General features: G+C 37.4%; 1 protein-coding gene across 1 annotated transcript in view; it reads right to left on the reverse strand.

Moving 5' to 3' along the window:
• LOC123536082 (dynein axonemal assembly factor 3-like) overlaps positions 1-25,819 on the reverse strand; it is a 236,609-nt gene that overhangs the window by 73,442 nt on the left and 137,348 nt on the right. Inside the window, 1 exon segment of the mRNA XM_053529209.1 lies at positions 9,552-9,674. Within this exon segment, the coding sequence (XP_053385184.1) occupies positions 9,552-9,674 (123 nt within the window).

A 25,819-nucleotide genomic window follows, 5' to 3' on the forward strand; every position in this document is an offset into this window, starting at 1 on the left:
ACTGGATTGAACTACTGTTTCTTCAAACTTCCATTCCTCTGTAGAGTTCAAACAAATAAAGATGAACTGTAATAAGCGACTGAATATAGTTCTCAATATACAATCAAACAGACATTATACTGGCCTGTCTAAATGGGCTATTATTATTATTGGGCCAGGATTTTTTTTTAAAAGCAACTAAACACCAAAGCCTTCGAAACTCAGGGAGGCTGTTTTACCTTGCTTTCTGTGTGAGCCCGGTAAGCTGAGAACCAGCTATTGACAGTGTATTTTCAAGATATTTCAGTCTCGGTTCTTTTGAACATTAGCAGAAACAAGAGGGCCATAATGGCCCTATATCGCTCACCTGTTATCATTGCACTTAAGGACAAGAAGGTCAAAAAATCATAATCAAGATCAATCAAAAGAATTATGAGAAAATATAGTTGAAATTTTCTTAAAGTTACTTCAAATAAAATTATTTTCAAATCAGGCCAGTAGTTTCATGCCAGGAGGATTACATCAGAGGAGGATAGGAGCAAAATTTTGACTGATGAAGCCCAAAGGACAGGAACAACAAAGGGAAGAAATTAAAAATAAATCTAAGTCCTCAGAAAAAATATCTAAGTCCAAAGGACAGGAACAACAAAGGGAAGAAATTTAACCAAAAACAAAAAAAAATTCTTACAAGGTACAGATATGTCAAAATCCACCTACAAATTGGAGGTACCATCCATGTTGTACCACAGAATTGTCGTCTCGGTTTTTCTGTACGGCCAATAATAAACAAGCAAATTCGATGAATTGGTATCCCCCGCCGAAAGGGTTTGTGGTGAGGAACGGCAAAACAGTATATCCAGCAAAAAGTTAAGGATGTTAATAAGAGGCAAATAATTTCATAACATCATATGTTTATTATAAATATTGATGGAAAATTAAAAAAAAAAAAAAAAAAAAAAAGATCGGGGGGAGGGGGCGGGGTGATGCATGCTTGGGGTGGTGGGCATGACTGGGTGGAGGAGTGAGGTGGGGGAATGGTACAACTTTGCATGTTGATAAATATTCATGGAAGGTTTGAAATTTTTTTAAAAAGGAATGAAAAATAACAGTTTTTTTTGTTTTTTTCCGGGGGTGACCAAGGCAAGGTGGTGACCAGGTGTGTGTACACAACTTCACATGTTTATAATAAATGTTCATGGAAAAGAATGAAAGATGTTTAATGAAATTCTACCAATTGGTTGGGTTTTTATGTACAAATCTGTAGATTTTTAAACAATTAAAGGGCAATAACTCTAAGACAAGAGCACCGCCTTGCGGGTGCTGACGCTCATCTGATTTTTTTTGTATAATAGAAATATTGTCCTACCCATGATTTTCTAAGTCTAAAAAGGGCCATCACTCTTGCAAAAAGCAGGATAGAGTTATGTTTCTTGATGTACAGTGTCCACTTATGATGGTGAAAAACTGTTGCAAGTTTTAAAGCAATAGCTTTGATAGTTTATGAGAAAAGTTGACTTAAACATAATATTCAACCAAGAAAATGATTTTTCTAAGTCCAAAAGGGGCAATAATTATTGCAAAAAGCAGGATGGAGTAATGTTGCTTGCTGTACAGGGTCAGCTTATGATGGTGAACAAGAGTTGCAAGTTTTAAAGCAATAGCTTTGGTAGTTTAAGAGAAAAAGTTGACCTAAACATAAAACTTAACCAAGAAATCTGATATTTTCTAAGTCCAAAAGGGGCCATAAATCTTGCAAAAAGCAGGATGGAGTTAAGTTTCTTGCTGTACAGGGTCAGCTTATGATGGTGAACAAGTGTTGCAAGTTTTAAAGGAATAGCTTTGATAGTTTAGGATAAAAGCTGACCAAACATGAAACTTAACCAAGAAAACTGATTTTCTAAGTCCAAAAGGGGCAATAATTCTTGCAAAAAGCAAGATGGAGTTATGTTTCTTGATGTACAGGGTCTGCTTATGATGGTGAACAAGTATTCCAAGTTTCAAAGCAAAAGCTTTGATAGTTTAGGAGAAAAGTTGACCTAAACATAAAACTTAACCAAGAAATCTGATATTTTCTAAGTACAAAAGGGGCCATAAATCTTGCAAAAAGCAAGATGGAGTTATGTTTCTTGCTATACAGGGTCAGCTTATGATGGTGAACAAGTATTCCAAGTTTCAAAGCAATAGCTTTGATAGTTTAGGAGAAAAGCTGACCTAAACATAAAACTTAACCAGGCAACGCCGACGCCGACAACCGCTCAAGTGATGACAATAACTCATCATTTTTTTTCAAAAAATCAGATGAGCTAAAAAATTGACCAATTAAAAAAAAAATGACAGGCATCATCGAAGTATGTTGGTTCATATTTATTCCAAGTTTCATGAAATTCTACCAGCTTGTTACTGAGAAATTGCTACAGACGAGGATTTTTCATTAAATCAAGGCCAATAACTCTAAGGGAAATTGACCAGTCAAAAAAAAAAACTTGACGGGCATCATCGCAGTATGTTGGTGCATGTTTATATCAAGTTTTATGAAATTCTACACGATAGTTACTGAGAAATGGCTGCGGACGGACATTTTTGGGCATTTTTCATTAAATCAAGGGCAATAACTCTAAGGAAAATTGACCAATCAAAAAAACTTGACAGGCACCATCGCAGTATGTTGGTTCATGTTTATTTCAAGTTTCATGAAATTCTACCAACTAGTTACTGAGATATGGCTGCGGACGGATGGACGGACGGATGCACGGACGTGACGGACGGACAATGCCATTTCAATACCCCCCTCCCGATTTCATCAGCGTGGGATAACATGAGGGTCATGATGACCCTGGATTGCTCACCTGAGTAATATGAGCTACATGTTTCAAATGTCAAACTGATGATTTTTAGAAATTTTTTTGAAGATTTTCCGATGTACAATCAAGTAACCCCTGGGGCGGGGCCAATTTTACCCCGGAAGTCATGATTTGAACAAAGTTTGTAGAAGTCTACTAGGCAATGTAATATATCAAATATCTAAGATCTAGGCCTTCTGGGTTTTTTTTAAGCAAATTTATGAAGATTTCCCTATGTACAATCAAATAACCCCTGGGGCTGGGTCAATTTGACCCTAGGGGGGTCATGATTTGAACAATTTTGTAGAGGTCCACTAGGCAATGCTACAGGTCAAATATCTAAGCTCTAAGCCTTCTGGGTTTTTTTTAGAAAATTTTGAAGATTTTTCTATGTACAATCAAGTAACCCCATGGGGCAGGGTCAATTTGACCCCGGGGGTCATGATTTGAACAAATTTTGTAAGCTCAAATATCAAAATATCTAAGCTCTAGGCCTTCTGGTTTATTTTTAGAAAATTTTGAAGATTTTTCTATGTACAATCAAGTAACCTCATGGAACGGGGTCATGATTTGAACAAATTTTGTAAAAGTCTACTAGGCAATGCTACATGTCAAATATCTAAGATCTAGGCCTTCTGGTTTATTTTTAGAAAATTTTGAAGATTTTTCTATGTACAATCAAGTAACCCCATGGGGTGGGGTAAATTTGACCCCAGGGTCATGATTTGAATAAATTTTGTAGAGGTCTATTAGGCAATGATACATGTGAAATATCTAAGCTCTAGGCCTTCTGGTTTATTTTTAGAACTTTTTTGAAGATTTTCTTATGTAAAATCAAGTGACCCCTGGGGCGGGGTCAATTTTGACCACGGGGTTATGATTTGAACAAATTTTGTAGAGGTCCAATAGGCAATTACATGAAATATCAAGCTCTAGGCCTTGGTTATTTTTGAAATTTTGAAAGATTTTTATGTACAATAAAGTAACCCATGGGTTAGGGTCAATTTGATCCCGGGTGTCATATTTGAAAATTTTGAGAGGTCCATAGCAATATACAGTGAAATATCTAAGCTCTAGGCCTTCTGGTTTATTTTAGAAAATTTTTGAAGATTTCCTATGTAAAATCAACTGACCCCTGTGGCGGGCAATTTTACCGGGTCATGATTTGAACAATTTTGATAGAGTCCACTAGGCAATGTCACATGATCAAATATCTAAGATCTAGGCCTTCTGGTTTATTTCAAGAAATTTTGAGATTTTCTTTACAATCAAGTGAACCCATGGGCGGGTCAATTTGACCCTGGGGGGTCAGATTTGAACAATTTTGTAGAGGTCCACTAGGCAATCTACAAGTAAATATCTAAGCTCTAGGCCTTCTGGTTTATTTTTAGAAAATTTTGAAGATTTTCCTATGTACAATCAAGTAACCCTGGGCGGGGTCAATTTGACCCGGGGTCATGATTTGAACAATTTTGTAGAAGTCTACTAGGCAATGCTACATGTCAAATATCTAAGCTCTAGGCCTTCTGGTTTATTTTAGAAATTTTGAAGATTTTCCTATATAAATCAAGTAACCCTGGTGCGGGTCAATTTGATCCCTGGGGTCATGATTTGAACAAATTTTGTAGAGTCCACTAGCAATGCTACATGTCAAATATCTAAGCTCTAGGCCTTCTGGTTTATTTTTAGAAAATTTTTGAAGATTTTCCTATGTAAAATCAAGTGACCCTGTGGCGGGTCAATTTGACCCCGGGGTCATGATTTGAACAAATTTTGTAGAGGTCCACTAGGCAATGCTACATGTCAAATATCTAAGCTCTAGGCCTTCTGGTTTATTTTTAGAAATTTTTGAAGATTTTCTATGTAAATCAAGTACCCCATGGGGCGGGGTCAATTTGACCCGGGGTCATGATTTGAACAAATTTTGTAGAGGTCCACTAGGCAATACTACAAGTGAAATATCTAAGCTCTAGGCCTTCTGGTTTATTTTTAGAAAATTTTTGAAGATTTTCCTATGTAAAATCAACTGACCCCTGGGGCGGGGGCCAATTTTATCCCAGGGGTCATGATTTGAACCAAGTTTGTAGAAGTCACTAGGCAATGTCACATATGAAAATATCTAAGCTCTAGGCCTTCTGGTTTATTTTAGAAAAATTTTGAAGATTTCCCTATGAAATTAAGTGACCCTGGGGCGGGTCAATTTGACCCCGGGGGGTCACGATTTGAACAATTTTGTAGAGGTCCACTAGGCAATGCTACAATGTCAAATATCTAAGCTCTAGGCCTTCTGGTTTATTTTTAGAAAATTTTGAAGATTTTTCTATGTACAATCAAGTAACCCCATGGGATGGGTCAATTTGACCCCAGGGTCATGACTTGAATAAATTTTGTAGACGTCTACTAAGCAATGATACATGTGAAATATCTAAGCTCTAGACCTTCTGGTTTATTTTTAGAAAAATTTTGAAGATTTTCCTTTGTAAAATCAAGTGACCACTGGGGCGGGGTCAATTTTGACCATGGGGGTCATGATTTGAACAAATTTTGTAGAGGTCCACTAAGCAATACTACATGTGAAATATCTAAGCTCTAGGCCTTCTGGTTTATTTTTAGAAATTTTTTGAAGATTTTCCTATATAAAATCAAGTGACCCCTGTGGCGGGGTCAATTTTGACCCCGGGGGTCATGATTTGAACAAATTTTGTAGAGGTCCACTAGGCAATACTACAAGTGAAATATCTAAACTCTAGGCCTTCTGGTTTATTTTTAGAAATATTTTGAAGATTTTCCTATATAAAATCAAGTGACCCCTGTGGCGGGGTCAATTTTGACCCCGGGGGTCATGATTTGAACAAATTTTGTAGAGGTCCACTAGGCAATACTACAAGTGAAATATCTAAGCTCTAGGCCTTCTGGTTTATTTTTAGAAAAATTTTGAAGATTTTCCTATGTAAAATCAACTGCCCCCTGGGGCAATTTTACCTAGAGGTCCACTAGGCAATGCTTCACACCAAATATCTAAGCTCTAGGGCTTCTGGTTTTTGAGAAGAAGATTTTTAAAGATTTTCCTTTCGGTTGCCATGGCAACCAGAGTTCTGCAATTGGAATTCAATTCTTTGAACAATTTTTATAGAGCTTCACCCAAGGAACATTCCTGGAAGTTTGGATGAAATTGGCCTAGCGGTTTATGAGGAGATGTCATTTAAAGTAAAAGTTTATGGACGCCGGACAACGGACGCTATTTTTAGTAACATAAAAGGGAAGTAATTAAAAAACTAGAAATGTGTCCATGGGAAACAGATGCCCCCACTACATGACATTAAAATGACAATTTTTTCCCAGGTCAGGGGCCATAACTCCTACAATACTGAATGAATCCGGACGCGAAACCCCAGGTGCACAACTGCACATGCTGACCAACATTCCTGTAAACTTTGGTGACTCTAGGTCAAATACTTTTGGAGCTACTCACAACACAACATTAAAATGACCAATTTTTAACTAAGTCAGGGGCCATAACTCCTACACGACTGAATGAATCCGGACGCGAAACCCCAGGTGCACAACTGCACATGCTGACCAACATTCCTGTAAACTTTGATGACTCTGGGTCAAATACTTTTGGAGCTACCATGAGTTTAACTAAGTCAGGGGCTATAACTCCTACAAGACTGAATGAATCCGGACGCGAAACCCCAGGTGCACAACTGCACATGCTGACCAACATTCCTGTAAACTTTGGTGACTCTAGGTCAAATACTTTTGGAGCTATGCACGACACAACATTAAAATGACCAATTTTTTACTAAGTCAGGGGCCATAACTCCTACATGACTGGATGAATCCGGACGCGAAACCCCAGGTGCACAACTACACATGCTGACCAACATTCCTGTAAAGTTTTGTGACTCTAAGTCATATACTTTTGGAGCTAGGCGCGACACAACACTAAAATGACCAATTTTTACAAAGTCAGGGGCCATAACTTCTACACGACTGAATGAATCCGGACGCGAAACCCCAGGTGCACAACTACACATGCTGACCAACATTCCTGTAAAGTTTTGTGACTCTACGTCAAATACTTTTGGAGCTAGGCGCGACACAACATTCTTGGAAGGACGGATGGACAGACGGATGGTCGGAAAGACGGAAGGACGGACGAACAAGGGCTAATCTATATGCCCCCCCCCCCCCCCCCCCCCCCCGCAAAGTGGGGGCATAAAAATTATTGTAAGTGAACAAAAGAAGGATCTGCCAAATAAAAACATGAGCACTGAAATGCAACGCAAATGCAGAGCAATATACACACAAAACAAAGTCATATGACCTTTGACCCCTAAGTGTGACCTTCACCTTGAAGTGAGCCATCCGAAATATGCGCTCTGCACATCGCTTCAATGAGGTGAACATTTGTGTCAGGTTTCTTTGAAATCCTTCAACGGGTTCAAGAGTTACAGAGCGGAAGGGAAATTGCTAACCAACAGACAGACAGACCGACACTGAGGCGATAACATAATACGTCCCTTCGGGCGTATAAAAAGGAATCGAGACCTTATGGTGATACAAGTTGTGTGCAAGTTTGGTTAAAATCAAATCATAAATGAAGCTGCTATGGTGCATACAAGGTCAAAATAGCTAATTTTGGCCCTTTCAGGGGCCATAACTCTAGAACCCATTATGGGATCTGGCCAGTTCAAGAAAGGAATCAAGATCTTATGGTGAGTCAAGTTTTGTGCAAGTTTGATTATATTCAAATAATAAATGAAGCTGCTATTGTGCAGACAAGGTCAAAATAGCTAATACTGGCCCTATCAGGGGCCATAACTCTTGAACCCATAATGGAATCTGGCCAGTTCAAGAAAGGAACCGAGATCTTGTGGTGGTGGACGGATAGCTCAGTGGTTTGCACACTGGCCTTCCAATCCTGAGGTCGGGGGTTCGATCCCCGGCAGCTACTCGGGAATTTTCAGAAACACTTTTCAGTGATTCCCACCCAACTAGAGGTGTACTGGTCAGGAACCCAGGCAATCCTTGCGTGTATCAGTGCTATACACTGGGCACGTTAAAGAACCAGGCTGTCTATTCGCAACGAGCTAGGCTAAGCTAGCCGGACAAGCCTGTATCTGATTTCTGATCTCTCTGTCGTGGGGGCTTTGTCTCACTCTGTCCCTCTGGTCAGATCGCTCTGTGTCTGTACTAGTAGAGGATGAATTATGCGCCCTGTGTGGCTGCATTTGAACTATGTAAAGCGCCTTTGAACGTGAAATTGATCATGAAAAGGGCGCTATATAAATCTGGTATAATAATAATAATAATAATAATTGTGGTGATACAAGTTGTGTGCAAGTTTGGTTAAAATAAAATCATAAATGAAGCTGCTATTGTGCAGACAAGGTCAAAATAGCTAATTCTGGCCCTTTCAGGGGCCATCACTCTGGAACCCATTAAGGGATCTGGCCGGTTCAAGAAACGAACCGAGATCTTATGGTGACACAAGTTTTGTGCAAGTTAGATTATATTCAAATAATAAATGAAGCTGCTATTGTGCAGACAAGGTCAAAATAGCTAATTCTGGCCCTTTCAGGGGCCATCACTCTGGAACCCATAATGGAATCTGGCCAGTTCAAAATAGGAACCAAGATCTTATTGTGATACAAGTTGTGTGCAAGTTTGGTAAAAATCAAATCATAAATGAAGCTGCTATTGTGCAGAGAAGATCAAAATAGCTAGTTCTGGCCCTTTCAGGGGCCATAACTCTGGAACCCATAAAGGAATCTAGCCAGTTCAAGAAAGGAACCAAGATCTTATGGTGATACAAGTTGTGTGCAAGTTTGGTAAAAATCAAATCATAAATGAAGCTGCTATTGTGCAGTTAAGGTTAAAATAGCTAATTTTGGCCCTTTGAGGGGCCATAACTCTGGAACCCATAAGGGAATCTGGCCAGTTCAAGAAAGGAACCAAGATCTTATGGTGATACAAGTTGTGTGCAAGTTTGGTTAAAATAAAATCATAAATGAAGCTGCTATTGTGCAGACAAGGTCAAAATAGCTAATTCTGGCCCTTTCTGGGGCCATCACTCTGGAACCCATAATGGAATCTAGCCAGTTCAAGGAAGGAACCAAGATCTTATGGTGATACAAGTTGTGTGCAAGTTTGGTAAAAATCAAATCATAAATGAAGCTGCTATTGTGCAGACAAGGTCAAAATAGCTAATTTTGGCCCTTTGAGGGGCCATAACTCTGGAACCCATAATGGGATCTGGCCAGTTCAAGAAAGGAACCAAGATCTTATGGTGATACAAGTTGTGTGCAAGTTTGGTTAAAATAAAATCATAAATGAAAACACTATTGTGCAGACAAGAAATTGTTGACTCACAAAAATAGCAAATTCTGGCCTTTTAAGGGGCAATAACTCTAGAACCCATGATCCGATCTGGCCAGTTTTTGAAAGGAACCGAGATATCATGCCAATACAAGTTTTGTACAAGTCTGATCAAAGTTGCTTGCAAAATGTGGTCTCTATCGTGTTCACAAGAAATTGTGGACGGACGGACGGACGGACGGACAACGGACGAAGGGGGCTCACAAAAGCTCACCCTGTCACTATGTGACAGGTGAGCTAAAAACGGGCATCTGACTACCTTTAACATGAAGCTAACCTTGTAATATGTTAACAAATCTTGACTGCAGGTAACTGAATTCACCCAAAACTATATAAATGTATACTTACTTGTGTGAGAATGAGACCAGAAGCCAGTGTTTTATTTGGAACATCATAATCACCTTCCCTAACTTCAAATGCTACTCCTGTACTTCTCCAGGATCGATACTCATGTGAATTGATAATCTCTGCCTGAAAAACACATTCTGTAAAATTCTAAAATTCACACAGCTATTTCAGCTAATACATACAGTTCTAACTGAGATAAAACTACTGTTAATTGTATGCAATCGAAAAAAGGTCTTCATTTAATTAAATACAGAGCAATGCAATGCAGAGCAATATACGCCTGAAAGTGTGACCTTGACCTTGAAGTGAACCATCCGAAATATGCTTTCTGAACGTTGTCTCAATGTGGTGAACATTTGTGCCAAGTTTCTTTAAAATCCTTAAAGCAGTTTAAGAGTTACAGAGCAGACAGAAAACAAAGTCATATGACCTTTGACTCCTAAGTGTGACCTTGACGTTGAAGCGAGCCATCCAAAACATGCACTCTGCATGTCATCTCGAAGTGGTGAACATTTGTGTCAGGTTTCTTCGAAATGCTTCAAGTAAAGAATTACAGAGTGGGCATGAAATTGCTAACGGATGGATGTACAGACAGACGAAGACCTGCGCCATAACATAATACGTCCCTTTGGATGTATATTAACCAATGTGATCTGACTTGGCTATTCTAATAGGTTTTAATGCATTATAAGCATTGTGTAAAGTCTCAATCAAATACATATTATGGTTACCAAGATATAAACATACACACAAGTTTTGTTGCTTGCTTGAACAAATTTCTTTGCTTAAAGAGGCACCACAAAATAACAGTATTCTTTTGTGTTTCCATGATGGCAATTATACATGATTTGCATGAAAAAAGTGAGAGATACAAGTTTACTGTGAGATATTTAAGGCCAAGACAATGTGTTTAATGTCTAAACATTGTTTTGGATGAATGTAGCATTAAGAACAGTATTTGATTATTTTAAACTAAGTTTAGATAAATCTTTGTTTATATATGGCAAGATAATTATTTAGGCCAGCATTTTTTAATTTTCTGGTTTATGGGAGCGCCGACCCTATTTTTTGACAAAACAAAATAAAAATAAAAGTCATTTTCAGTACTTTTATTTTCATTTTACCCGCCGACCGTCCATAATTGCTGCTACCAAAAATAAAAGTTTAACTGTAAGGTAGAGGTTTTTAATCAAGATCAGCAGACGCATGAAAAATGGCGGCCTCCATGAATGTAACTGTGTGAAATTAATAAATAGGAAAAATATACAAGTTAACAGACAATAATCTTTGGAATAAGTTTGCAGAGATAACAAGTATTGTAAACAAATTGGATCTGAGTAGAAATTACTGCACCTAAAGCTCAACATTAGGAATAATCACCTATGAAAAATGACCTTCACTATCAACGCTGTCCAGATGTTGAAAAATCTGGCGTATCACATGTACAAGATTTGTTGTCTGTATATTATAATTGGACAACTATCAAATTCATGTGGGACTGTCAGAAAAATACCACAATTGATAAAAAGGAAAGAAACCAAAGAAATGGCAAAATGGAAGAGCAAAAGTGAGTATCAACTAACAACTAGCTAAACACATTTTTTTTTACTTTGAAGTCTTGAGGGTTAGAGCAGAAAAAATAACTAATACCACAATTTTCAGTAGTTCTGTTCAAAACAAAGTGCAATTTCAATGTAAAATGGCACATGTCCCTTCAAATGCTTGACAAAGATACATGTGATAAAAAATTCAAACTACATGTAGTCAAAACAAGTGAATGAAGTATTGCCATGCAATACAAAGTCCCCTACTGGAAGGCACCTAATTTTCTCTACTGCAGTATAACATAATGAACTGATATCTGTCAATGATGTATAAACAATATTGTACTATATATACAATATGTTATAACAACACACTTGGATTAAAATGTGCATATATAAAAACCCACAGTTGTTTTCATATTGAATTTTTTTTGGCTGATTATAAAAATGTTATCATGTAAGTTATTTATAGTAAGAACAAAGGGAAATAATCTTAAAAAAAAAAATCTATGTAATATAAGTCCACAAGAAACTCTTTACCAGGTAGAGACAGGTCAAAATACACCTAAAAATTGGATGCAACATGCATGCTGTACCACAGAAAAGTGGTCTCGATTTTTCTCTACTGCCAGTAATAAAAAAGTTACAATAAAATCTATTTATAGTAAAACAAAGGGATGTAATTCTAAAAACAAGGGTGCCTCATGGTGGTGAACATTTGGTCCAAGTTACATCAAAATCCCTCCATACATGAAGAAGAAATGTTCCGTACAAAGTCATTATTGAATTTGACCTTTGACCTCTAAATATGACCTTGACCTTAGACCTAGGGACTGGTTCTTGGGCATGACATGTTGTCTCATCCAGGGGAATATTTGTGCCAACTGATATCTAAATCCTGCTTTGCATGACAAAGTTGTAGACCGGACAGGAAAAAAATCCTCTTGATCTTTGATCTCAAAGTGTGACCTTGATCTTTAAGCTAGGGTACTGGGTGTTGCGCAAGACATGTCGTCTCATCATGGGGAACATTTATGCCAAGTAATATTGTAATCCCTTGGTGGATGACAGAGTTCTGGATCGGACAGGAAAAAAACCTTATTGACCTTTGACCTCCAATTGTGACCTTGACCTTTGAGCTAAGGGTCTGGGCTTTGCGCATGACATGTTGTCTCATCATGGGGAACATTTGTGCCAACTAATATTAAAATCCCTTCATGGATGGCAGAGTTATGGACGGGACAGGAAAAAAACTCTGTTGACCTTTGACCCCCAATTTTGACCTTGACCTTTGAGCTAGGAGTCCGGGATTTGCGCACGACACGTCGTCTCATCATTGGAAACACTTGTGCTAAGTGATATTAAAATCCCTTAATGAATGTCAGAGTTATGGACCGGACACGAAACAGACCCTGTTCATGCTATGTTAACATTTGACTGCTAAGTGTGACCTTGACCTTTGAGCTAGGGGTCTGAAAGTTGTGCATGACACATTATGAGGTACATTTGTGCCAAGTAATATTAAAATCCCTTCATGCGATGGGAGAGTTATGGACCGGACAGGAAAAAGCCTTGTTGACCTTTGACCTCCAACTGTGACCTTGACCTTTAAGTTAGGGGTCCAGAATTTGCGCACGACACGTCATCTCCTCATGGGGAACATTTGTGCCAAGTAATATTAAAATCCCTTCATGGATGGGAGAGTTATGGACCGGACAGGAAAAAAACCCTGTTGACCTTTGACCTCCAATTGTGACCTTGACCTATGAGCTAGGGGTCCGGGATTAGCGCACGACACGTCGTCTCATCATGGGGAACATTTGTGCCAAGTAATATTAAAATCCCTTCATGGATGACAGAGTTATGGACCGGACACGAAATTGCGGACGGGCGGACAGAATGACGGAAAAGCGCATTCCTATAGTCCCGGAAACTGGTTTTCAACCAGTAAGGGACTAATAATTGGACAGTCAGATTAATGGTTGTTTAAGATGTTTGACAGGCAATCTAATCCGAGTGGAGATATTGCCCATATGAAAAGATTATCTCAATATTTCCTAGGATCGCGTCAAATTAGTTTGACTAAGTTCTAGCCAGGTACTGTAACTCAAAAGATAATTATCAAACATGAAATTCCCAGCAATATTCTCATGAGTCCTGTTCACTTGAAGTATACCAATAAAATCTGTAGGAAGCCCCTTTGAAAGTATGTTTGGGACAAACATTTAGACACTACTGTAAGTGTACTTATATTAGCGCAGCTAAATTTTAGCGCAAACGCCTTAAATTGAGTAGTTTCGACTTATTAGCGCGTACTTGTATTAGCGCAGTATCAGCAGTGCTAAAATAACCAATTGGCGGTATCGTAAACACCAATTTCCGATGAAATACGGAATAGCCCGAAACATTCAAGAATGAATCCTATTCACGCAAACTGGCTTATTACTGCCCATCAGAATGTGAAAAACTCGACAATACTAAATGGCTGGCGGCTGACTGGTATTCGTAATGAAATCGACATGGCCTGCAAATAAACATGCATAGGTCTACAGTATGACATAAAATCTAAATTTGTTTAGATCATGTTACCTGTCGTTTATATGAATGAAAAATTGTTGAAAAAGACGTTAAACCCGAACACACACAGATCATGTTACTCTGTATACTGTAAATTTGTACATGTACTAATAAACTTTGATAATGTGGCAGCTGACCTCAATACAATCGACACTTTATTTTCCAATACAGGTAAATCCAATAATTGCTTTGCACAAGATCTCTGACAGATTATCTTTGAACACCCCTGGACTTATTAGACTCAACTGCCACATTATCAAAGTTTATTAGTATACAGTGCAGAATGGTGATAATTGTTTGTTTTCAAATTCACACTTGGTTTTCAAAGCAGTAAAATGTTATGGCGACACTCGTAATTAGCGCCACCAGACAAACTGGCGATCCGATCTACTCCGAAGGAACTTGAAACTTGATAAAAATGCAACTTAATTTACAAAAATAGATGACTTTTTTTACTAATGTTCAAACAGCAAAACTTTCAGCAGAATATTAGTTAGGAATGCAGTTATTGTCATATTTACACACTACATAATGTATTTCTGTGTTCTGTTGCATTGTAATTACGATATTTACAATACAATAAATGTTACTTTTTATTAGGAAAGCCTTTCATTTCAGTCTAATATTAGCGCTAGACATGAATTAGCACATGCCCGATCCCGCTAATAGCTCGAAAATTAGTACTCCGCTAATATTAATACACTTACAGTATAATGTCACATGTGCCTTTGACACTGAGGAACACATAATGACATATCCAGTAATAAATGTTTTTGTGGACTCATAACTTACTAAGTCCAAGTCCCATCTCAGTGAAGAGTCTTTTAACTCTCCGATACTGTTGTTTGAAAATCAACCGATAAGGTTGTTATTTTGTACACATTTTATCTGAACCAAAATTCAGACTGTTTTGGCTTGTCGTACAATATAGGTGGCACTGACAACCGGCAAAATATAAAACAATATTCAAGTCACTGAAACTTACCCAAAGCCATTTAATTTTAAAGCCAATGTGCATAGTTTATATCAATTCGTAATTTTGGCTTTCTAGTATGACAATGCCTGTCTTTTAACACTTTGCATCTACAGTCAATTAATATGCATGTATGTAGGATGCAGACCTAAAGTAGTCATTGCATATCCCCATTTTAATAGCAGTTTTTATTCATGTTTATATAATAAACATTATGCAATGTTCTTATATGTCAACTGTGGTATCTGTATATTTTATTATGAAAAATGTTTCCACAAGTCGTATTTTTACTACAAAATAGATACATACAAAAACACAAATAATACATATCCTTGGTGACTTTGAAAATGGCATTATTCATACAAGCTACACATAAAGAAAACAACAGTATACTGGGATGATGAGATATAAACCAGTTCAGAATAGTTCATTTGTGTGTATGCAATTTAAGCTTGAAAGCTGTTGTTTTCTGTGGTGTACAAAAAATAAAAAAAAATTGTATCCTTTTGGACGTTTTATTTTTATTTATTTGGTCGACTGCTCAAAATTGGGATTTTTATTTTTATTTGTCCCCCCCCCCCCAAACTTTTTGAAAAATCTCCCGTAAACCAGAAAATAAAAAAATGCTGGCTTTATCAATGTTTTTAACCATATACTGAAAAGCGATTGACGGAATAAGTTTGTAGATGAAGTTGTGAAAACATATTAATTCAGGGAGGGCCTATATTATCCGCCTGTCATCCATGTAATAAAGCTGTATTATTAGAATGATTTTCATGAAGTTCTTGTGGGAGAAAAATGTAGGTCACTAGGTCATGGTGGGTCTTTAAGCTTCACTAACAAAAACTAGGTGAGTAGGTCATGGTAAAGATTATTCAAGATAACTACTAAAATCTGTTTAAAAATTAAACTGGTAGTTTAAATTTCTTTGCTGTAGCTTCAAAAACACGAAAGTTAAGGTCAGTAGTTCAGGGTTAAGAATATTAAAGATGAGTATTGAAATCAGTATCAAAAGTTATAAACCTGGTTCAAATTTCTACGCTCTATCTTCAAAAACAAGGAAGTAGGTCAGTAGGTCATGATTCAGACTATTCAAAAGGAGTATTGAAATTTGTATCAAACATTATCCTTGTGGTCCAAATTTCTTTGCCACTGCTTAAAAAACAAGTAAGTCCATGTAAAACAAGGGACCACCCGGGCTTGTCCTATATTGACCCCAGGGTCATGATTTGAACAATCTTGGTTGAGAACCACTAGAGAATAACACATACTAAATATCTAAGCTCTGGGCCTTAGGGTTTAAGTCAAGAATTTTTTTAAGATTTTTCTCTATATTAGTCTATATAAAACATGTGACCCCAGGACGGGGCAATAGTTGACCCTAGGGGGATAATTTGAATAAACTTGGTAGAAGACCACTAGATGATGCTACATACCAAATATCAAAGCCCTAGGCCCTGTGCTTTTGGACAAGAAGATTTTCAAAGTTTTTCCATATATAAGATAAAATTTTAATGAAGTGGCTGAGTATTCCCATTCTATCTATACATATTGATCCCTACTAGGTTGAGAGTATGAAGCTGGTGGATCCAATAGTATTTCCTGTTACAACTTATATTTTTGTGTTATTTGCTGTCTCTGGGTCACAATGCATGATCTCAAAGATTTTTTATTTGATATCATACTATTGCTGCACATTTAGTGTGTAGTCTTTAATGCCTTAAGACTTTACATATTTACTTAGGATCTATGTTGCTTCTTTGTAAAGAGGCATCTGTATACTGGATATGTCTATATATAAGGTTATCCTCATCTTTGGAGGTGTTTCAGTTTCACACTCTGTTCTGCAGCGCTGTATTGTTAGTGCCCGTGGTAACTATCATGCTGGCAGAGCTAGAGGCAAGTGAAAGGTTGCATAGACAGTAACTGTTGCCGATGCTGGAGTTACTCCCAGAGGTGAGATTCGTAGTTGGAGTTGCTGCGGAGCAGGTCTCTAAGGCCCAAGTGGGGTTGCTTCTAGTATGATTTGGCTGAATGTGAGCTATGGAGGGCATGCTCTCTTGTTGGTTAAGAGATTTTCCCTGACCGATTTCGTTCAGCAGTTGTGAACTTCTTGAGTGGACTTGACCGTAATGACTATGCAAGTCTGGTTTGCATTATGTGCAGTGTGATGCTGCATACTGCTAAATATACGGTGACGTAGCTGGTATGAGGCCGGTTTGGCCTTTACATGGCTTTCTGGGATACTCCTGGTGCCGGCTAGTTGTTGGTTTCTATTTCCAAAGAAGCTATGGTGCTGGTAGTGATCTATTTTAAGTGGTGCCGGTGTGGTGCCAGTATGGTGCCGGTTTTAATCTATTTTTAGATCGGTGGCAGTGATGATCTATTATTGGTGGAGACAGCATGGCACAGTTTATTAGATCGTGGCCAAATCTGACCAAGAGTATGAAAAACATAGAGTGTTTTATGCAAACAGGACACTTATCTTGGATTAGCTTAATTATCATTTTGCAGTTTTTTACAGAGCAAGATGAATGCATAGCTAGTTTTTTTCTCATTTTTCTGCGCACAAAAAAAGTAAGGGAGAAAAACTATGGGGGAAAAATAATCGTGGGAAGAAACAAAAATGAAGGGGGAAAAAACCTGACCAGGGGAAAAACTGTGCTGTTACACTGGAGAGAAAATAATTTGTAATGTTTATTTCAATACTGGTCCATATCTTTGTTCTGTTTTAAGAATTCTTAAATAAAAGAATACAGATTCATTTAGTGGCCCATCTTTAACTAAAGTAACTTTATCATTCAAATAATATTCATTGCAAATTCCTTTGAAAGTACAAGTATTGTCCGTCTGCACTTATAAGACTATTCATCTATAAAACGAGACCCTAACTTTGATCCGAAAAAAATCTTGATATTTGCTGACACTCGCATATAAGACGAGGTGTAAAATTGAGGGAGATCGATGGTCAGCAGTTTGTTAATGCTGTGATTGATTTTCATCAGCTACACTGTAAAACTGACATGGATCATTGATCGGCAGTGTATCTGCTAGAAATATTTAATGATGACCTGGTAAAAGTGACAGGGGTCAATCATCTGCAGTTTGATAATGCTATAAATGCTTTTTGATTACGTTGTTTGTAACATAATAACTTAATAATCTACTGCTTTAAATATTTCATATTTCATTAAGTATGAATACAGTTCTGAAGTCACGGACGACTTTCTATAAGCACGATTATTATATTTACCATATAATGCCATGTATTTCATGTCATAAACTGTATGTTCGTGTGTTTCATTTTCGATACGCGACTGTTGTTACCCAAGATTAAAGCAGGCAAATAATAGACAAAAAGCTGGAGTAACATAGTTTTAGAAGATATACTTTTTGTGTACGGTATCTAAGAACTATCCAAGTGGGCATTCGACGTCGTAACGACGTTGGATAAAGACATCAATTCACAGTTGCGTTTTGGTTGAAAATGGAAGTTTTTTAAACATCGGATTCTGACGTCGATTCAACGTCGGTTTTCTGACGTTGGTCAGACGTCATATTTCTGATATTGACCAGATCGGTTTTCTTTCAAAGAACCAACATTAATCATTTCATCTTTATTAATCATTTCATCTTTATTAATCATTTTATTAATAATGTAACACTAAAATTCTTTTCAATCGACATCTATCGTCATATAAGTTTGCAGATCAAATTGCCCCTTCAACTTTTTTGAAATCGATAGAGTTGCACGTTTACGTCACAAAAACGGTGAAGCTGAAGCTATTTTTTGAGTAATTCTGACAGGTTAACCCCACCCCATCTATTCATTGAATGCGTCCTTGACGTAACACAAAGCGCGCGCTCTGACTCTTATCTTTGAAATCACTGTAGCCTACTTGCACACATCTTAAAGTACAATTAGGTGATAATGGATATGTTGTTTTAAAAGTAGAATATAGAATATTTCAACTACATTCAAATGGAAACCGCGTTTTTTTTTTTGTCTGTAATGACAAATATTATCGACGAAATTTCCAACCATGCAAGGAATATCAGGTCGGCAGCCATGACAATTTCTTTCGAGTGGAGAAAATAACTCGTAATTGTTTCATAGGATCGCGTCAAGACTCACATATTCCAAAAGAATTGACCAACATTTCTTAACTAAAGAGGCATGGTCGGTTCCAGGAATCGATCTTATGCCCTTTAATCAATGATGGCCAAATCCAACAACTCGACAACGAGTCAATCATGTTTTATAATTATTGTGGAAGCTAAACACGAGATACATTCTTTAAAAGAAAAGTCTGCAGCAAAAGGTACTGAAATTTAGGCAGAACAAGAGGGCCATGATGGCCCTGTATCGCTCACCTGAGTACCATTGCTCAAAATGATATGATCAAGTTTTGACATAGAGCACATAGGCATACACATTAAATATCATCAGGATAAACATTTTCTTGTAACAGTCCCTTTTGACCTAGTCAGGGCCAATTTCCACACCAAGTTTAAGGGTCCTAGGCTCAAATGCTGCATTTTTGTACTAACATGACTTCATTACCCTGGAAGACTTAAATAACATTTAAAACCAATCTCATTAGATGCTGCTGAGATATATTCGTTTACATAAAATAAAGGGAGGTAATTTATCATAAATTCAGTCAAAAATTATCTACCCTGATTGTCCGAGTCCATCTGATGGCACAAATGACATTTCAAATCAGTATCTTCATTGGTTATCGAGACATTTTAATTTGAAACAAAGGGAGGTAATTTGACATAAAATCAGTCCATAGCTATCTACCCTGAGTGCCTCAGTCCAACTAAAGACAATAATGAAATTTCAAATGAGTTCTATAAATAATTACCGAGATAAATCCATTTTTATTAAAATCAGGGGAGGTAATCATGCATTGGTATATGCATGTAGAAGATACAGAGTACAAGCCTTTACAACAATATATTAGTAAAGTATTCATATTGATAAATGTTCAATCAAGAGTTATCTAATATGACTACTTCTTACCATGGAAGACATAAATAACGTTTCAAACTAAACTCTTTAGAAGCTGCTAAGGTGTATTCATTTAGATAAAAAAGGGAGGTAATTTGTCATAAATTCAGTCAATATATATCTTCATTGATTGTCCAAGTCCATCTGTTTATATAAATGAAATTTCAGATCAGTATCTTCATTAGTTACGGAGATATACCCATTTTAATTTGAAATAAAGGGAGGTAATTTGACATAAAATCAGTCCATAGTTATCTACCCTCATTGGCTCAGTCCAACTAATGACAATAATGAAATTTCAAATAAGTCCTGTAAGTACTTACTGATATAAATCCATTTTGATTACAATCAGGGGAGGTAATCATATATAAAATAACTCTGGAACCTACAACTGGATCTGACAGATTCATCATGGAATCCAAGATTTATTGTTGTTGAAGATATTTTGGAAGTTTGTATTAAATCAAACCATAAATGAAGTCTCTATATGGCTGCAAAAGCCAAAATAGCAAATTTTGTGCCTTTAAGGGGCCATAACTCTGGAACCCGTGATGGAATCTGGCCAGTCCAAAAAAGGAACCAAGATCTTGTGGTGATACAAGTTGTGTGCAAGTTTGGTTAAAATAAAATCATAAATGAAGCTGCTATTGTGCAGACAAGGTCAAAATAGCTAATTTTGGCCCTTTCAGGGGCCATAACTCTGGAACCCATTAAGGGATCTGGCTGGTTCAAGAAAGGAACCGAGATCTTATGGTGACACAAGTTTTGTGCAAGTTTGATTAAATTCAAATCATAGATGAAGCTGCTATCGTGCAGACAAGGTCAAAATAGCTAATTCTGGCCCTTTCAGGGGCTGTAACTCTGGAACCCATAATGAGCTCTGGCCAGTTCAAGAAAGGAACTGAGATCTTATGGTGATACAAGTTGTGTGCAAGTTTGGTTAAAATAAAATCATAAATGAAACCACTATCGTGCAGACAAGAAATTGTTGACGGACGCACGCATGCACGCCACAGACAACGGACGAAGGGTGATCACAAAAGCTCACCTTGTCACTATGTGACAGGTGAGCTAAAAACACGTGATGAAAATGCTAATATTGCGTAGGTAGACATCAGGAAATAACTACTTTCACTTTCATTTTACCAAACAGCTTTGACTCAAATTTTGAAGCATGTAACGTAGCTTAAAATCATCTGCAGACACAACACGCGATCTGAAAAACAACAGAAAACTGCATTAGTTTTGAAGATGATACATACATAATGAAAATATCGGAAAAACAACAAGATAAAACAACAGCATTAGTTTTAAAGATGATACTTACCTAATGAAACTAGAAAATGCTTTTGTAAAAAAGTGCATGTCTCCCCAAATGCAAAGTCCTATAGGCAAGAAGTCAATAGGGGTCAGGAGCGAAAGTCAAAGAGACACTGATGGTTGGCTGCAATAGGGATCATCTACTTGGCATGTCCAGTCATCCAGCTAAATTTCAACACTCTTGGCCTAGTGGTTCTCAAGTCACTGTTCAGGCTCCTGTGACCTTGACCTTTGATCAAGTGACCTCAAAATAAATAGGGGTCATCTACTCTGCATGTCCAATCATCCTATTAAGTTTCAACATTTTAGGTCAAGTGGTTCTCAAGTTATTTCCAAAAAATGATTTTACATGAACAGGCCACTGTGACCTTGACCTTTAATTGACTGACTCCAAAATCAATAGGGGTCATCTACTCTGCATGACCAATCATCCTATGAAGTTTCAACATTCTGGGTCAAGTGGTTCTTAAGTTATTGATCGGAACTGGTTATCAATGTTCAGGCCCCTGTGACCTTGACCTTAAACGGAGTGACCCAAAAAACAATAGGGGTCATTTACTCTGTATGAACAATCATCCTATGAAGTTTCAACATTCTGGGTCGAGAGGTTCTCAAGTTATTGATTGGAAATGGTTTTCCATGTTCAGGCCCCTGTGGCCTTGACCTTTAACAGAGTGACCCCAAAATCGTTAGGGGTCATCTACTCTGCATGACCAATCATCCTATGAAGTTTCATCATTCTGGGTCAAGTGGTTCTCAAGTTACTGACCGGAAATGGTTTTCAATGTTCAGGCCCCTGTGGCCTTGACCTTTCACAGAGTGACCCCAAAATCGTTAGGGGTCATCTACTCTGCATGACCAATCATCCTATTAAGTTTCAATATTCTGGGTCAAGTGGTTCTCAAGTTACTGACCGGAAATGGTTTTCAATGTTCAGGCCCCTGTGACCTTGACCTTTAATGGAGTGACCCCAAAATCGATAGGGGTCATCTACTTTGCATGTACAATCATCCTATGAAGTTTCAACATTCTGGGTGAAGTGGTTCTCCAGTTATTGATTGGAAATGGCTTTCAATGTTCAGGCCCCTGTGACCTTGACCTTTGACGGAGTGACCCCAAAATCAATAGGGGTCATCTACTCTTCATGACCAATCATCCTATGAAGTTTCAACATTCTGGGTCAAGTGGTTCTCCAGGTATTGATCCGAAATGGTTTTCAATGTTCAGGCCCCTGTGACCTTGACCTTTGACGGAGCGACCCCAAAATCAATAGGGGTCATCTACTCTTCATGACCAATCATCCTATGAAGTTTCAACATTCTGGGTCAAGTGGTTCTCTAGTTATTGATCGGAAATGGTTTTCAATGTTCAGGCCCCTGTGACCTTGACCTTTGATGGAGCGACCCCAAATTCAATAGGGGTCATCTACTCTTCATGACCAATCATCCTATGAAGTTTCAACATTCTGGGTCCAGTGGTTCTCTAGTTATTGATCGGAAATGGTTTTCAATGTTCAGGTCCCTGTGACCTTGACCTTTGACGGAGCGACCCCAAAATCAATAGGGGTCATCTACTCTTCATGACCAATCATCCTATGAAGTTTCAACATTCTGGGTCAAGTGGTTCTCTAGTTATTGATCGGAAATGGTTTTCAATGTTCAGGCCCCTGTGACCTTGACCTTTGACAGAGTGACCCCAAAAACAATAGGGGTCGTCTACTCCAGCAGCCCTACAACCCTATAAAGTTTGAAGGTTCTAGGTCAAATGGTTCTCCAGTTATTGCTCGGAAATGAAGTGTGACGTACAGACGGACGGACGGACAGGGCAAAAACAATATGTCTCCTGGGGGAGACATAAATATCTAAACAAGAGGGTCATGATGTCCCTGGATCGCTCACCTGAGTAATACGAGCTACATGTTTCAAACGTCAAACTGATGATAAAATATTAAGAAAGTCAGTAGGTCACATTCATGGGCAATGAAATTCAGTTTTACGTTTAGTGTGCAAAACTGTGTACGTCATCAAAATTTCAAGGCTGTATCTTAAAAAACAAGAAAGTAGGTCAGTAGGTCAAGGTCGCAGTCAAGTGACATCATATTAGTTGGGGTCATCAGGTAATAATAATTAAACAGTCTTGGAAATAGGATCAAATGATTTTTTAAGTATTTTTTCCTATATAACTCACATAAAAACTAAGTGACCCCAGGGCGGGGCCTCTTTTAACCCCAGAGGCATAATTTACTAGACAATGCATCATTACAAATATCAAAAGCCTAGGTCGTATGGGTTCAGACAAGAAGATTTTTAAAGCTTTTTCCTATATAAGTCTATATAAAACTTGGGACCCCCATGGCAGGGCCTCTTTTCGTCCCAGGGGTACAATTTGAACAATTTTGGTTGAGGACCATAAGACAATGCTACATACCAAATATCAAAGGTCTAAGTGTTGTTGTTTCAGACAAGATTTTTAAACTTTTTTTCCTATATAAGTCTATGTAAAACTTCGGGCCCCTGGGGCGGGGCCATATTTGACCATAGGGGGATAATTTGTAAAATCTTGGTAGAGGACCACTAGATGATGCTACATACCAAATATCAAAGCCCTAGGCCATGTGGTTTTGTACAAGAAGATTTTCAAAGTTTTCCCTATGTAAGTCTATATAAACCATGTGACCCCGGGGCGGGGCCATATTTGACCCTAGGGGGATAATTTGAATAATTTTGGTAGAGGACCACTAGATGATGCTACACACCAGATATCAAAGCCCTAGGCCCTGTGGTTTTGGACAAAAAGATTTTTTTGATTTTTTCCTTTCGGTTGCCATGGCAACCAGAGTTCTGCATGGAATTCAATTCTTTGAACAACTTTGAAAGGGGGCCACCCAAGGATCATTCCTGTGAAGTTTGGTGTAATTCTGCCCAGTGGTTTTCAAGAAGAAGATTTTTTTAGAAAATGTTGACGGACACAAGACACACGACGGACATTGAGTGGTCACAAAAGCTCACCATCAGCCTTTGGCTCAGGTGAGCTAAAAATGCCTGTAATGTGTAAGAAGGTGTCTTTTTTTCACATCCACGCTACCTAAATGTAGTGTATTGTGGCAAGATTCATTTAAATTTGAAATGAAGATAAGTACATCTGTTAAATTCCGGTTAAACACCCATTCCAACAGTATTTAAATCAGCATTTTATCTTGTAAAATTCTCCGTCATGCAGCCAATGTAAACAAGTTCATTCAATTTACTCGTATCGGAAAAATACTTAAAGGGCGGAGTTACCTGTATAGACGAGGTCCAAAAATAGCTTCAGCATTGCTGCTTTTGTGACGTAAAGGTAAAAGTCTATCAATTTAAAAAAAGGCGAAAGGGCAATTTGATCTGCAAACAGTAGTATAAGGTCAACATAAATTCGGTGTAGTCAGTGGAGAACTTTCTGCTTTGTTGAATCTCTCAAAATCTTCACGATTATCTGTGCAAACTTCATCTGAGATATATAAAATTTTAATGTTCAGTAATTTCAAAGGCATTCTGAAAGTTTAAATTTTAAACATTCTAATCAATGTTAACTCTATTATTAAGTATGTTTAAAATTATTATTTTATGGTTAAATGTTTTATCTTTTTTATCGAATTGTATGAATTTTCAAAGACGGAAAATAACTGACCTGTCAAGTCAAATAACTGAGAAATGAATATTAAAATACTCACTTTCTACAAATCGTGTTGAATAATAATCCATACAGTTGCTCTAAATGTCTGCAAAACTCTCGCAAATGTATCAAATTACCATGAGTTACTGCGAGTTGCGTGTGTCTAACTGAGCTACATGTGTAAAGTTTAACGCTAGGTCAGATTACCATTTTTATCTGACATCATAGTTTAAAATTGAGCCAAACCTGAAAATTCTTGCACCAGACTAATTTAATATCATAAATGCTTACTAATAAACACTTACCTACACTTAAGAGTTACATCGTGTAAAAATGAAATTGAAATTATGATTTTGTTTTAAACTCAAGTGTGTCCATTCAAGAATCGAGTTTATCATTGGAAAATATAATTATGTTTTGTTGCAAAATATTTAAAACAAGAGGTCCTAGGTCTCTCACCTAAGAAACAAACCATGATAACAGTGTAAACATGTTTGACATTAGTGATTTCATGGAAACAAATATTCTGACCAATTTTCATTAAGATTGGACCAAAAATGTGGTCTCTTGAAGTGTAAACAAGTATTTTCTTCAATCTGACCTAGTGACCTAGTTTTTAAGCCAAGGTAACCTACATTCAAACTTGTTCTAGATTTGATCAAGGCAATCATTCTGACTAAGTTTCATGAATCTCAATTGAAAAATACAGCCTCTATCGCATACAAAACGTTTTTCTTTGATTTGTCCTAGTGACCTTGTTTTTCATCCTAGATGACCCAATTTCGAACTTGGCCTTAATTTTATCAAGGCTATCATTCTGAACAAATTTCATCAAGATCAATTGAAAAATACAGTCTCTATCGCATACACAAGGCTTTTCTTTGATTTGACCTAGTGACCTAGTTTTTAACCCCAGATGACCCATATTCTAACTTGACCTAGATTTCATTAAGGCAATTATTCTGACTAAATTTTATACAAATCCAGTGTAAAATGCAGCCCCTATTGCGTTCACAAGGTTTTTCTTTAATTTGACCGGATGACATCCTTTTTGAACCAAGATGACCCATATTAAAATTCGACCTAGATTTCATCAAGGTAATCATTCTGACCAAATTTCATGAAGATCAGTTAAAAAATACAGCCTCTATCGCATACACAAGCTAAATGTTGACGGACGATGACA

Source organism: Mercenaria mercenaria, chromosome 17 (genome assembly GCF_021730395.1).
Source record: "Mercenaria mercenaria strain notata chromosome 17, MADL_Memer_1, whole genome shotgun sequence".
Taxonomy (NCBI): Eukaryota; Metazoa; Mollusca; class Bivalvia; order Venerida; family Veneridae; genus Mercenaria; species Mercenaria mercenaria.